The sequence below is a fragment of the Papilio machaon genome, chromosome 5 (genome assembly GCF_912999745.1).
Source record: "Papilio machaon chromosome 5, ilPapMach1.1, whole genome shotgun sequence".
In the NCBI taxonomy this organism is placed as follows: Eukaryota; Metazoa; Arthropoda; class Insecta; order Lepidoptera; family Papilionidae; genus Papilio; species Papilio machaon.
This window is the reverse complement of record NC_059990.1, coordinates 1649328-1663525: the sequence shown is the minus strand read 5'-3', so window position 1 is coordinate 1663525 and position 14198 is coordinate 1649328. Positions and strand designations below refer to the sequence as shown.

Sequence of the window (14198 nt, the reverse complement as noted above, 5' to 3'; positions counted from 1 at the left end):
TGAATTGTGAACGTGAAAGTTGTGTCGGAATTCGACTGAGTGTTATGAGACTTTCTATAGTGAAAATATATCCTAGACTTAATATAAAATATTATATTTAAATTATGCAATATTAGAGAACCTTTCATAATATTTCTAAAGTTGCCAATCAGTCATTACGGAGGGGCAATATTGGGACAGGGCAAATTGTTTAAAATATTACCGAGTAAGTAAATCATGACAACCTAACCCAGTGGTCGGCAAACTTATTAGCCAAAGAGCCAAATACGCAGCTACAGAGCAAAATTTGTTCCAGAGCCACACTCAAGAATTCAAAGTTCCGCATGCGGCTCCGGAGCCGCACTTTGCCGACCTCTGACATAACCTAACCCAAACAAATGGAATAGAAAGAAAAATAAATCGCTTGTACTTGGATTGTACTTAATAAATCACCTAAAAGTTTAGAACTTCGCCACAAATTAAATTAACATCGCTGTGACAAATAACTTTAAACAAATTAATTTTGTTTTAAGTATTCTCGAGCAGACCTGATATTAAATTCTAGACTTGTAATAACAACAAACAAACGATAGATTTTTTTTTATAAATGGCAAGGTCATTTTTTACTTAACATTTGTTGCACACAGTTACAGTTTTAGTAAAATAATACAGACATCGGAAGTACAATTTTCATTCGCCATCATTGTTCTGAAAAGAAAGAATTGAAAGCTGACAATACACTGTCCAATGGAAATTCATTCACAATCAAATTGTCAAAGAGTTTTGTATTTTTTCTAACGATAGAACCTAAATAATTCAACTAACATTTGAATTATTTTGATAAATTACTCTATAATACGCCTATACTTGGCAATTATGGCTAATTTTGTATCCGGTATGTGTATCCAAACTTATTTTAATCCATTTCAATGTTAGCTCAAAAAATTGTTATCCGACTCGAAGGACCAAAAATGACTATGAATTTACCTTATATGCCTAGCTTTATTCAACTCACGCAAGGTCGTCGCACAAGTTTTTATAAACCCTAATGGTTTGGTAAGTATATAACGGCTAATTAATCGTAAATTATTTACTCTTTTCACTTGTAGTATCTCGTCTGGCAATCTAAAGTCTCTAGCGTACCTCCCCCCAGTACAGTTACAATAAATGTTGCAGCTACAATTTCACACAGATTAGTCCCAGAGGTGTGCTAAGTTGTTGTATGCAATACGTTCCCTCTCTCTCTCTTGTGTCTTGGACATTTCAACAATATAATAGTAAGTTTAAAGTACTTCCTAACACGAGAGTATGTATCAATCAATGTTTTATTTAAGATATTCCTGTCTCTTAATTCGAATACCCAGTGATCGTGACTTACGTTAAAGATCATAGTTTGGTTTTAAAAATTTACAGGTGACATTTTACTTGTAGCGAATCAAATAAACCTTATATTAAAAAAACGTGCTGTTTTTACTATTCATAATATTTCTAAAAGCTATATTAAATTTAAACAGTAATACTTTTAAGTTTTTGCACACCATTTAATTTCGTACAATATATTTTCTATTAGGTTGCATAAAATGAGCGAAAAGTTAAATGTGAAGCTCATATCGCGCGGTCGGCTGCCGCAGCGATAAAATACATTTCAGGCCGGCACTTATTCGGACACTGTACAGCGTTTACATTCAAAAAAAAAGTAAAATAACTCTCTAAAAGCTTTGGCCGACATCGAAAAAAACGAAATTTCCAGCTCGACGTTATTGTATTGACGTCGCAGTAAAAAGCCTTGAAAAATGGTCCGCTTCGGGAAAATTGATACACTCCATGTATCTTTATTTAACTGTCGTTTCCCAAATTGCATTTCGATTTCTTAAATTAAAATGGATCCAACTATAAATAATAATTTATACATTTACGAAACGTATTGTCATATTTCAAAGTCAACATTTTAAAATTTATATTAAGTTACGAGCATATTACAGTGAGCAAAATCGTTCAAAATAGAGGTCCGTGTGAAGTATAAGGGCCTAAGTATAAAAAAGCACCAAGTGTGAGTTGGACTCGCGCACCGAGGGTTCCGTAGCGTACAAACCTGTAGGTATATATGGAGTTGGCTTAAAAGTTTGTTTTTTTTTTACAGCTCCAAGGGACATAAGATCTGAGTATTTGATATAAATTCCAGCTTGATACATCAACGCGTTCCCGAGAAAGAGGATCTTGACAGACAGACAGACGGATGGACAACAAACTGATCCTATAAGGGTGCCGTTTTTTTCCTTTCGAGGTACGGAACCCTAAAAAACTAAGACAGTGTTTCAATGAGGAGAAAAACTGAAAGCTCTAAGTAGGTGGCGTTAGCGCCAAGACTCTGCTGTCATCTGTCAAATTAAAAATGTATTCCTTATCGACTGTGCTGAAATTAAAAGAGAGCTCCTCAGACAAAATGCATCCACAGCTGAAAAGAACCCATATTTTGTTGTAAATGTTTTATGAAATTTCTACGAAACTTATCTTTGAATCTTTTGAGTGAAATTTGTTGGAAGTCGTTGCTATGACTACAGTTCAGGGAATAATGTGTACTGTGTATATATAAAGTTTTTTTGTATATCTATGGTATATTTACCGTTGGTTTCTGAGACCCATATCTAATATATAAAATTCTCGTGTCATAGTTTTCGTCACCGTACTCCTCCGAAACGGCTTGACCGATTCTCATGAAATTTTGTGAGCATATTCAGTAGGTCTGAGAATCGGCCAACATCTATTTTTCATTTTTTTTTTAACTGCGCGGACGGAGTCGCGGGCGACAGCTAGTCTCTGTATAAAAAAATCTTTGACAAAACAGAGATAACAAGCGGGGATATTGGTGTCAGAAACAAACGGTTAGTGCTATGTACAGTCACTCAGTTCAGAAATCCTTATTTGCCTATCTTACTAATATTATAAATGGAACTAATGGATGAATAGATGGATGTTTGTTAGAAGGTATCTCCGGAACGGCTCGACGGATCCTAATGAAATTCGGCAAAAATGTAAGAAGTCATGGGCTCCTTAAGCTAGTTCCTTAAGTCCTTAAGAAAGTGTAAAATTGTCAAGCTCTTTTTTAATTTATAAAACCCCGCAACTTGTACATTTTTCATTGTCCACGTACACGCAAATATGATTATAATTGGCAAGAAAACATACAAGGACACATAAGTAGAATATTGACAAGAAAATTTTCTATCTTTGATTTACACAAAAGTTTTTCCTTATTCTTGTTATTAAATCAATTTCGGTCCATCCATAGATTTCTTGAAATGAAAGAAAATTTAGAAAACTGAATCAGTTTTATTTACTCTTTATTTTACATTACAATAACATAAATATAAAAAGATAATTCACAAAAATACTGTATTTTGATGTAACAATTACTAAAAGTTATATCTAGACCTCAATTTAAAGTAAGTTTAACAAGACTGTAACTAATTACTTACATATATAATTAGACCTAACAATCAAGAAGTCTTATTCCAAAAAAAAGATATCAAGGAATTTAAAGACATTCTTCTATAAATAATTATTCCTCAAGTAACTTAACGACGAGATCATTTATAAATGTAAAAAGTCCTATGTCAACTTTCTTTCTGTTGTATACTGTCACATGTTTGGTTGGGTCTACATTCACACTTGGCCTGGTCGTCTCGCCACACCAGCCAGGAGTCAACTGCACATGGACCCTGCGTGTGCAGCAAGTGACAAGCATTGTTGTATGTTACTGCACCTTTACGCGATGAACAAGATGCAACCTGGAATAGATAAGCCACATGTCAGGACAAGCGGCCTCCAGAATTCGCCGAAATAGCGAAGAGACCGCTGCCCATAGACATCCGCAATTTAAGATACGTTGCCTACATTTAATTGACGGAGGAGGGGACGCGCAGAAACTTTTCCCCCTCCTTATGCATCCCTTCCTCCGTCAAATCCAATTCCTCTTCCCATCATTTCATAATACGTGAACGGTGGGAAGGGAAAGAGGCATAAAATAAGACCTCCTTCACCATACTCATCAGACTGTACGCGGAATTGCTACCAGTTTATACCTGTCTTCTGTGATCGTGGTATTTCACCAGGCGACCCGTTGTTTCCTGCAAGAATTTTTTTTGTTGCTGGCGTCTACCACTATATTAATGAACCTTCAATCAAATCCATTCAGCAGAAAATTACACCAATTAAGTAGCATTCATAACTTCATTTTTCGTTAAATATGTACAACTTTTACTGTTTCGATAATCTGTTACTTGTAAGGCATGAGTTTCAGATATTAAGTTGTTTTATATTTAATAGAATATTGTATTACCTCTCGACTGGCACATATACCAGCGCCGCAGACACAGACACCGTTGTGACTGAGGCCGTCGAGAGCAGGACGCGCCTCGAAGTCGAAGGCGAGAACCTCCCCCGGCGCGCACGGCTCGCCCGCACCCGGCCGGTAGCAGCGCCGCCGCTCGGGTACATACAGACGACCGCGACCACATGGCACCTACACATTTGGAAATACATTTAAGGATATGTTAAATTAGAACCAATATTAGTCATCCGCAACTACGAAATGTATTTGTTAGTAGACTGGAAGACTTGAGAAATAGCACTATGTCATATAGGACTGTATGAGTATGAAATGAGCGAAATCCCTTTCACTTCTAAACTCCTGGTGTTTCTTCTGTTTATACACTTTGACGTTCTTTCTCTGTTTTTTTTTTAGACTTTCGGTAGAAATAATCTACTCTTATCAGTTTTGTTTAAAAACTGATTACCTTAGTACACCGTCCTCCTCTAGCGATCATCTCATCATTCTTGCAAGGCCCTCGCGTGTACAGTCTATAACAGGAGCCATCGAAGGCGCGCGCGTGGAACGACTTGCAGCGGCACTCCGCCCGCGAGCCCCGCTCAGTTACTTCAGCTATCGTGAACACGTGCCCCTTCGTGCACGGACCCAGCGTATCTGCAATTATTTTGACAAAATTTAGTAGACAAACGTGTAAACTATAATAAATACCTAACTCTGTCCGCTTATAAGATAGCTGCCATAATCAGAGTCGTTAACAATTACTTTAGCAGTTATTCTGTCGTCGTCAGTTCATTATGCGTCCCTACTTTCAGGGCTCAAAACCTACCCAATTAGAGTAGTTAAAGCTAATAACAGATATAAACTACGTATATAAGCGGATTCAAAGAAAATCACTTATTTAGGCAGTAAATATGTTGACTAACTAGTTGAGATTCTAGTAGCTTACCTAGCTCGTAGCAAGCACCAGTGTCGTTGTGATAGTGCGGCAGGTAGGCGTCGCAACCGCACCGACCGCCGGGCAGGAACAGCTGGCCGCGTTCGCACGGGCCTCGCGTGTAGTGCGCGTAGCAGCCACCGTCCTCCGACCAGAAATTTGGACCACCGGACTCGCACTGGAAGTTATAAATTTATAGTTAAATATTAATTATACCTCATTTATATTTTTAGATTACTATCTATTCTCTTATTAACACAATTTAAAAATCTATAATATCCTATCAAGCCTACACTTAAAACTATATAATCTTCACGACATTATCAGTTAGACTAACGTCATCATAATTATACACTACTCTGTCCTTCCCTTTGAAGTGTCGCCACAGTTTGTACTACTTTTCCATAGGTTTTTTTCTTGATTAATTTACTCCAATGATGTTTCAAAATAAGAGGACTTACGGTGCAGTTAGCTAACCCATCAGTACCGAGGTCAAGAATAGTACCAGGGTAGCATGGGCCCTGAGTGAGTCGGTGATAGCAGCGGCCGTCCGCCGGCCAGTACAGTAGCGTCGAGTCCGCGCACTGCTGCGGCCGAACGCACATGCCCTGCCGCACCCTGCAAAGACATAGGAAAAGCGGATTAGTGAAGACACGTCACGATACGTTACGCCATGCAACGTAAAGTGGATATTGAAACGTTTATGTGTGTCTACATTATGCTAACATAATTTCGGCGCAATATTGTAAGAACATGTCTTTTAACATTTTCTGATGCCAACACCATTACTAAGCAAAGTAACAAATGTTGCAGGAGTATTAAACTGTACTCTCTACGAGATCAAAGTCACGCAAATCAATTGAAGTAATACGGTGATTCATGAGGAGACCTGCAATGAAAGTCTGATGGCACAACTATACTATACGTTACTCTACATCACGTTAACCATGACACACCGCTTGCTCAATATGGGGATTTCATACAAGGTATCTATAACGCCATACAGTTCGCACGACCGCTGTTGCCAATCGGATTACACAAGTCACGGTTAAGTTTTTTACAAACTCTTCGACTGTCACGTATACAAACAGTTTGCCTGTCCATCGTATCTCACGTTTTATTCTGCGCTACATTCGTGTTTCCCTTATTTCTCTATTTTGTTTAAATTTGCAAAATTGCTATAACACAGCTCATTCTGATGCTTACCTACCCGCGCTTGTTGAATGTCTCTTCCACTGGTGCGAAGTACTCCCCGGGTCGACAGGGGCCGCGCTCGAACAGCTTGTGGCAGACGTTGGAGTGTGGCAGCTGCGCAGTGCCCGGCGGACACTTGCATTCCGCCACCGTGCGCCCGCCCCAGCGCCCCGGGCTCAACTCCTGCGTCTCCGAACATGGGTAGCCTTTCTGGAATGATTGATGTAAGACCGTCAAACTCTCTTGTTATTAAAATAAGCAATAAGCTCTAGACTCCAGAGAAACTAAGACCCAAAGAGGTAAGAAAAAAGCAGATCAAACAATGGGATGGGAAGTATACTGGGACTAGGATTAGACTTTGTGATCTTCTCACCTTTAGAAGACAAAAAAAATATTATACGTAGCATAGTTCTATTCCTATGATGTGTTGTTTTTATAGGATGCTATTATTATAGTAAATACATTGTTGCTTGTCATTAAAAATGTATGCTCAAGTTATAAACTTCGACTTAACCGTTGCAGTTTATTTAAATTTAAAAATACGAACATTTAAAACAGTTAATACGTAATAGTGCATTCTCATTGTGCTCGCGGCCGGCCAACATACTTTAATTCAACGTGTTTGTGGCGTATAAATCAGTTGATTTAATAAAATGTGCATGTAAACTAGCAAACATATTTTGTACTTTTTTACTACATAATAAAGTTTATTTTTCCTTGAGCTAAATTATTTTCGTATATAAGGCTCCCCTGAACGTGATTTCCGTGTGCTACAAAATTTATATACAGAAATCTACGAGGATTAAATTCTAATGAGCTTGAGCACATTATACTTGTAAGTTGTTAACATTCAAACCTTGTTTTTAAAGTCCTAGTGTGGGAGATAAACACGTGGATATATCTCCTAAGGTTAAAATTTAATTACGATTGAACTACAATGCATCGTTGTTAAATAATATTTGGGATGCTAGAACGATTTGTAACGTAAACTCCCGTAGAGTTAAATAACAACTTTTGTCTTTCAGATACATGTCTAGATTGTCGTTTGCACTGCCAATTATGTATTGCAAATGAAGCAATTTATTATATTTCTAACAGTATCTGGTTTGACAATTTATGAGACAGCCGTCCCTTGTATGCAAAGTCGTATTTTGACCTAAATCTGAGACAAATTTCGTTTCCTGTTCCGTATTCGATCTCTCTGGCAAATTTGAGATTGCACAATCACCTTTCATACTTGGATTTTGTACTTTGTTACTAGCTGTGAAGACGTACTTGTGTATTATTTTCAAATGTCGAAACATAACATAACTACCACTCAAAGAACCGTTAGTTCAATGATTACTTAAATGAGTGTAAATATCTCATATTCTATACTAAGACACTTAGTGACCAAGTCTCTGAGTGCGGCAGAAAGATGTATAAAAGCAAGTGGTAACCAACAAAATTTCATTGTGGTTTTGTAGTTATACTAGCTGTTGCCCGCGATTGTGTCCCCTCAGAATTATAAAACGTAAAAAGCAGCCCATGTGTTCTTCCAGACTATGTTCTTCATCTGTGCCAAATTTCATTAAGATCCGTTGGGCTGTTCCGGAGATACCTTCAAAGAAACATCCATCTAACTAAACATTCTCACTTAAAATATGAGTAAGATAGGAATAAAATGATGGAAGCTAGATCTATCTGAAGGTGGATAACTGGTGCGCCTAACCAATATGAGGGCGATGTGGACTGGGAGATGATAATGTGGATTTCAGATCTTATATATAATCTTACTAATATTATAAATGCGAAAGTTTGGATGAATGGATGGATGAATAGATGTTTGTTAGAAGGTATCTCCGGAACAGTCCAACCGATCGCGGGCGACAGCTTTTAATAAAAAGAGAAATTTTATTTATGATAGCTGATATAGGAAGTGCAATTGTAATTGCAGTTGTAAACTAAATAATGTTATGACATGAACAATACCTGTATATAATTATAATTTTCATTGTATTTATTAACAATTAACACTTTACTAAAACTTTTATAAAAGAATGATAGTCATTTGTTACTTTTATATTTTCTTCATAAATACGTTTTCATAAACAACGTTATACGTAAACATCTCCTAAAGAATGCTTTAAAAACATGTCCTTATTGACCGAATAGATCTGAACAACGTTGACCTGATACCAAAAGATACTTTTTCTTAGTTCTTAAATCATGTAATTGCTAGAAAATTGCAAAATACTTACTAATATTATAAATGCGAATCTTTGCATGGATGGATAGATGTTTGTTTGAAGGTATCTCTAGAACGGCTCAACGGATGTCGATGAAATTTGTCATAGACGTAGATCATAGTCTGGAACAACATTTAGGCTTATTATGTTTTTTTTAATTCCGCGCGGACGGCGTCGCGAGCGACAGGTAGTATTTTAATAAAAATTAAAATTTAAATATAATAAAACACCAACAGTATTATATAACTTAACCCATGAACCCGACAGGAGCACGTAATGTAATTTAATAGTAGCAAGCTATTATCGCCTCTATTGCATTTAGATACAGGTCATATCTCCGGTCAATACATAAGAAAGCCTAGTAACAAAAGTTTCACGTTTATAATAACAGTCAGGATTACACATGTGAAGACGCATTGGTATTTAATTGGAAAGTATTGTTCCACTGACCCGTATGTACCAGCAGCTAACAGTAATTTTGGTTTCATTTCGTTATTGCAAGTGATTGCTAACCTAAAAACATAACATGCAATACATCGGCAATTATCTTGCCGTAATTACTTGATATTAAAAACTGTGGAAATTAAATAAAAACATGCGCCCTGTATGTATGTATGTATGTTCATAAACTACATTTATTATGCAAAACAACATATTTCTAGAATTACTGCAATTGCATATACATCATCGCTGGATCTTGAAGTCCCCTAAAAATCCCGAACTAAATCTTCCTTAACGTACATTTTCGATCCTTTAAGTCCGCTGAACAGTGCACATTGTCACAGAGGACCTTTATTCACCAAGTTCGAATTCGCCAGCCATCTCCAGTCACACTATCAGAGTGTAGTAAGTGCGTTTCTCTTTAGATGCGTCACTGGTTTGATATTTATGACAATTTTGATCGTTAAATAATACAAGTAAATCCAGTTTGACGACGTTCCGAATGCGGACTTGTGAAAGACCCTGACCCGAGTTATGACACACCTTTATGACCCACTGCGGTTATCTTATTAAAACATTTTTCGCAACATCAATAATGCCTACTGTGCGAACGTTACAATACAATTCAAACTAAACGTTTAATATGTTAATTTGAAATGAAAGCGCATTAGTTGACAATATGCTAAATAAAATGCTAATCAAATTTCAAAATTATTAAGCAAGGATTTTGTGGAAAATTTTTATCTATCATCTTTTCATGGCCAAGAAGTAATAATGCCGCAATTTAAGGATAGGTAAGCGATGAGATTGTGGATAGAGATTAGTTTTAGGTTTGGTTTGTGAGTATGAATGATGTTTATCCTTTGCATGCCTTTTCGTTGACAAAAGGAGATAAAACGTAAAATGGGAAAAGCTTACGATCTCCTTTGATTTTATAACGTTTGCTAAAGGGTAAATAAATAAAACATACCTTATAAATTGTATAGCATTTTCCATCGGCAGGCCAGTACAGCATTAACCAGCCTCGGGGATGCGTAGCGCAGGGGTTGCGCTTGGCGTCCGCCCATGGAGGGGGCAGCACCGCTGCCTGCGAGCCACAGACTAGTGCGGCGAACCACAGCCACGCTGTCATTTTGTTTTGTCTATTCGGTCTGTTTCGCTAATAACTGTCACAACTTAGCAATGAGCCATATTCTGATTTTAAATTCAGTAATTTCCACTTATGACTTTTTATCTGTCTTTTAGATCAATAAAATACTACACACTGACCACTATATTTATTAACTGCGTTGTTTATTTACACTGTGCAACACAACATCGTCTTTATTAAGTTTTTGTCACTGACGCCAAATCACGCTATAAATTCGCCAATTTAGGAACTATATTATTGGCACACTTATAAGGTTTTAAAGTGTAATAAGGAAGACTAAAATAATTGAATTATAAAATTGATTTTTTAATTTGAAGCAACGGTATAATACCGAGATAAAATATGAGCATAACGTCACGAGCATGAGTTACGGCTCATTAACTCTTATTTTTTTCTCCGACGTTTATCTAATACCAGTATAATAGTTAACTGTGCAGATTACCGCAGCTCTAACGGTGAACACAAGTTACCGTTCTATCTTACCGCCACAATGTCGAAACTATTAGTAATTACTAACCCACATACTGAGATAAGCAAATACCATATTTCAAACTTATTGATAAAAATAATAAGCATATTGATTGAATTTGCCTCCAACTCCACTCATTTCTTATGAAATATTTGATTTGTTTAAATGATTAAAGTTTTATTTATTTAGTTTAGAGTAAAAACTATGAAATTGAAACACTAATCCTGACACATACAGTTTTACTTATTGGTAACTTATCTAAAGTTTTCTTGTGAATCCGTAACTCGGTTTTCAAATGAAGACAAAGGTATATTAATTAGATGACCCACTAAAAAAAACATCTCTTTATAACTGTGTAAAGAAAACTATAAAAAAAAACATAATTCACTAATTTTAAATTCAAACGAACGAGAAAACGAGTATTTTGCATTTTAAATCAAATTAAAAGTTTTTTTATGTGAAAACAAAGAATACTTTATGCTACGTTAATGTTACGTAATTATAAAATTAGGCGCAAGTTCATTGCGAGCCTGCTGTACGGAAGTAACATGTTTCGTCATCGTTCGCTCTGTGAGCGTGCACGCCACACTGAGCAATATTACGCCAAACATATATCGTGAGATAGATCACACAATCTTTTAAAATGCCCTACTGTTTCACTTCCCACGATCCTTACTTTTATAACTTTACATTGTGTGGCTTTGTCCTAAAAGAACCAATACAAGCAACTGTATAAATTAAGACCAGCACCTCACTCGACTACAGCGTCTGGGATGGTATGAGAGACAGAACAAGATGGTATATCCCAGAAAGAAACTTATGGATCAAGGTACCGACGTCTTAGACATGAGATGTACAATTAGAAGAGGAAGTAGTACGATTGGGGACCTTCACAAAATAAGGATGAAATAAAAGTACCAGTTTGATGTTACGGCGATCCGTGTTACAATTAAAATCTTACTAATATTATAAATGCGAATGTTTAGATGGATGTATGGACGGATGTTTGTCATTAGGTATCTCCAGAACAGCTAAACGGATCTCGCTAAAATTTGGGTATAGATGTAAAACATATTCTGAAAAAACGCGTAGATTACTAATTAAGATTCTTTTTTAATTCAGAGCGGACGGAGTCGCGGGTGACGGCCAGTATTGCAATATATAAAATAGTCCTTTACAGGTTCAGTTTGCTTGTATTCTTTAATTTCAGCAAAATCTGCTTTACCGAATGGAAAATGTAAAACAAATTCTTTAAGTAATTTAAAGCAACTGAATCGGAAAGACTGAGCTCAAATAAAATTTAATCCGCAGTGAGAGGACGCGAGGCTGCAAAAGCCAATTCTTTCCCTCATTTTAAATTCCAACTAAAACTGTGTTAACATTTTTTTACGAGTGGCAACTGTTAAATAATGGTTCTGCTCTTACAAAAGAACAGTTGGATAATACCTTTTGTTATTCAAGTCTTGATGTTAATGACTTTGAGTCTGTCACTTTTACGATGTGGCCTAATTTTTGTTTAGCATATTATGCTTAATATAGTATATATTTAGTTAAACTAATTTACATCCCTACGTCAAGCAAAAGATGTTTTGTGTCTAATAATGATAAAATAGAAGCAGTTACATATGTATATTGAACTGAATGTAGTAGTAGAAGTAGATATTGGCAACATTTAATAGTTATAAGATTTATAAATTGCATTTATCATAGTTTATTGCACAATTCAAAGAAATTTTGTTCGACTCGTTTAACAATGATAAACCACCACAGAAGTTACTAAATAAAATTACAGTCTGAAAGTGTAAAATTACGTACAAGAGTCGTGTTACTTAATCAAAAAATGAAAGAAATAAAATTGAACACTATCATTGAGTAACATCAGTCAGTAAAGTGCAAAATCGAAAACTAAAGAATACCTTCCACATTTTTTTTTTATTTTTCTAATGGTATTGCATTAAATTCGGCTTGTAATTCACTACGTTTAGATTATTATTATAAGTCAGATGCCCAGACAAACATTTCACTGGTTTTTTGTACAAAACAATAATTCCAAAATACATTTTAAGAATACTGGGCTAAGCGATAGTAGAAGGACTTTTTATTACTTTATTTACTCGTAAGGGGCTGCAAAACCAGGCAAACTATCGGGCTAAGCGTATGAAAGATTCAATCTAACGATTATGAGGTCTCAATTCTATAAAGATATAGTTCAGATGTACACTGGAATATTTGATTTTATGTACATATTTTTTATCTATACTATTATTATGAAACGTGAAAGATTTTATCGTCTGTTTGCATTGAATAGGCTCCAGAACTACTGAACCGATTTGAAAAATTATTTCACTGTTGGGAAGCTACCCTATCCACGGGGTGACATAGGCTATATATATTACAAGATTTTATTTTAATTTTGCGTGGACGTAGTCGCGGGAAACGGCCAGTGTTGAAATACAAAGAAAAATATGCAATTAATTATGTTATGTTCCTGTTTATTGTAGAACAAATCAACAACATTGTTTTACAATGTTTTTCTTCTTGTTTATAAGATTTTAATAGGAAAATATAAAATATATTCCTAACTTTGACGACACATGATATATAAAATTCAGATCTGTATGCATCTGTGTACAAAAACATGTCCCCGATTAAAAAAAAATGGTTTTCTACCTGGAGTTCTTATCAGAAAGATCACACCTCACACTTTTTACGTGACACTAAATGTATTAACTTAACAAACCATTCTATATATTATTTAAATAAGATTTATAACACAGCATACACACGGCTTAGTGCTGTATTAAAAAAATTAAGTGTAAATAAATCGTACTACTCTAATATCATAAATTACATCAATAAAAATATTATTGATCTCTTTCAAAGAGTTAAAAAGCTAAACTGTTTGTAATCTGTGTTGTTATTGTAAATATTTGTACCCGAGAAAGGAATGAAAATTACGCGCGTAAATATCGTAATGGCACGGGCCCCGCCGCCAACCCGCGTGCCGTCTCAAACAACACTGGCGCGCTTTGAGTTGAGCTTTGACTCTAGTTGTAGAGCATTGAACATTACGTGTCGTGATAGACATTACTTTACTTTTTATTTTTAATCTGTTGTAATATCCTAAATATCAACTTAACCAGCATTCCCTCTCTGTACATTAACTGTGTTAAATTAATTGTAAAAGATTACCTTTAGGTTAAAATTTAAAATCCAGTCGCTTTTACGGTGGCTTGATCGTTACAGAAGATAACGTTGTTGTAAAATAAAGAATTTGTTCATTAATTCGTCTGGAATTTTAATTAAGTGTTTATTCCATTTATTTGCTATAAATAATTGTAAATTTTACTTACCTGATACATTAATTATATTTAACAATAGATGGGAAATATTAAGCTTTGAACAAATTCGTGAGAAAACCATTTTTTTCAAATCAACTTCTTATATCTGAGATAGGTTTATAAATAATTCAA

At 35.5% G+C, this 14198-nt stretch overlaps 1 protein-coding gene across 1 annotated transcript; it reads right to left on the bottom strand.

Annotated features, from left to right (window-relative positions):
* Positions 1–3547: 3547 nt before the first annotated feature.
* Positions 3548–13819, bottom strand: LOC106715657. Its single transcript, XM_045677978.1, has 8 exons — positions 13662–13819; positions 10077–10462; positions 6454–6647; positions 5705–5861; positions 5256–5421; positions 4776–4963; positions 4319–4501; positions 3548–3767 (listed from the first exon to the last, which is right to left on the bottom strand). The coding sequence occupies exons 2-8, from the start codon at positions 10236–10238 to the stop codon at positions 3594–3596; spliced, it is 1224 nt and encodes a 407-aa protein (XP_045533934.1). The 5' UTR covers positions 10239–10462; positions 13662–13819; the 3' UTR covers positions 3548–3593.
* Between the last annotated feature and the right edge of the window lie 379 nt (positions 13820–14198).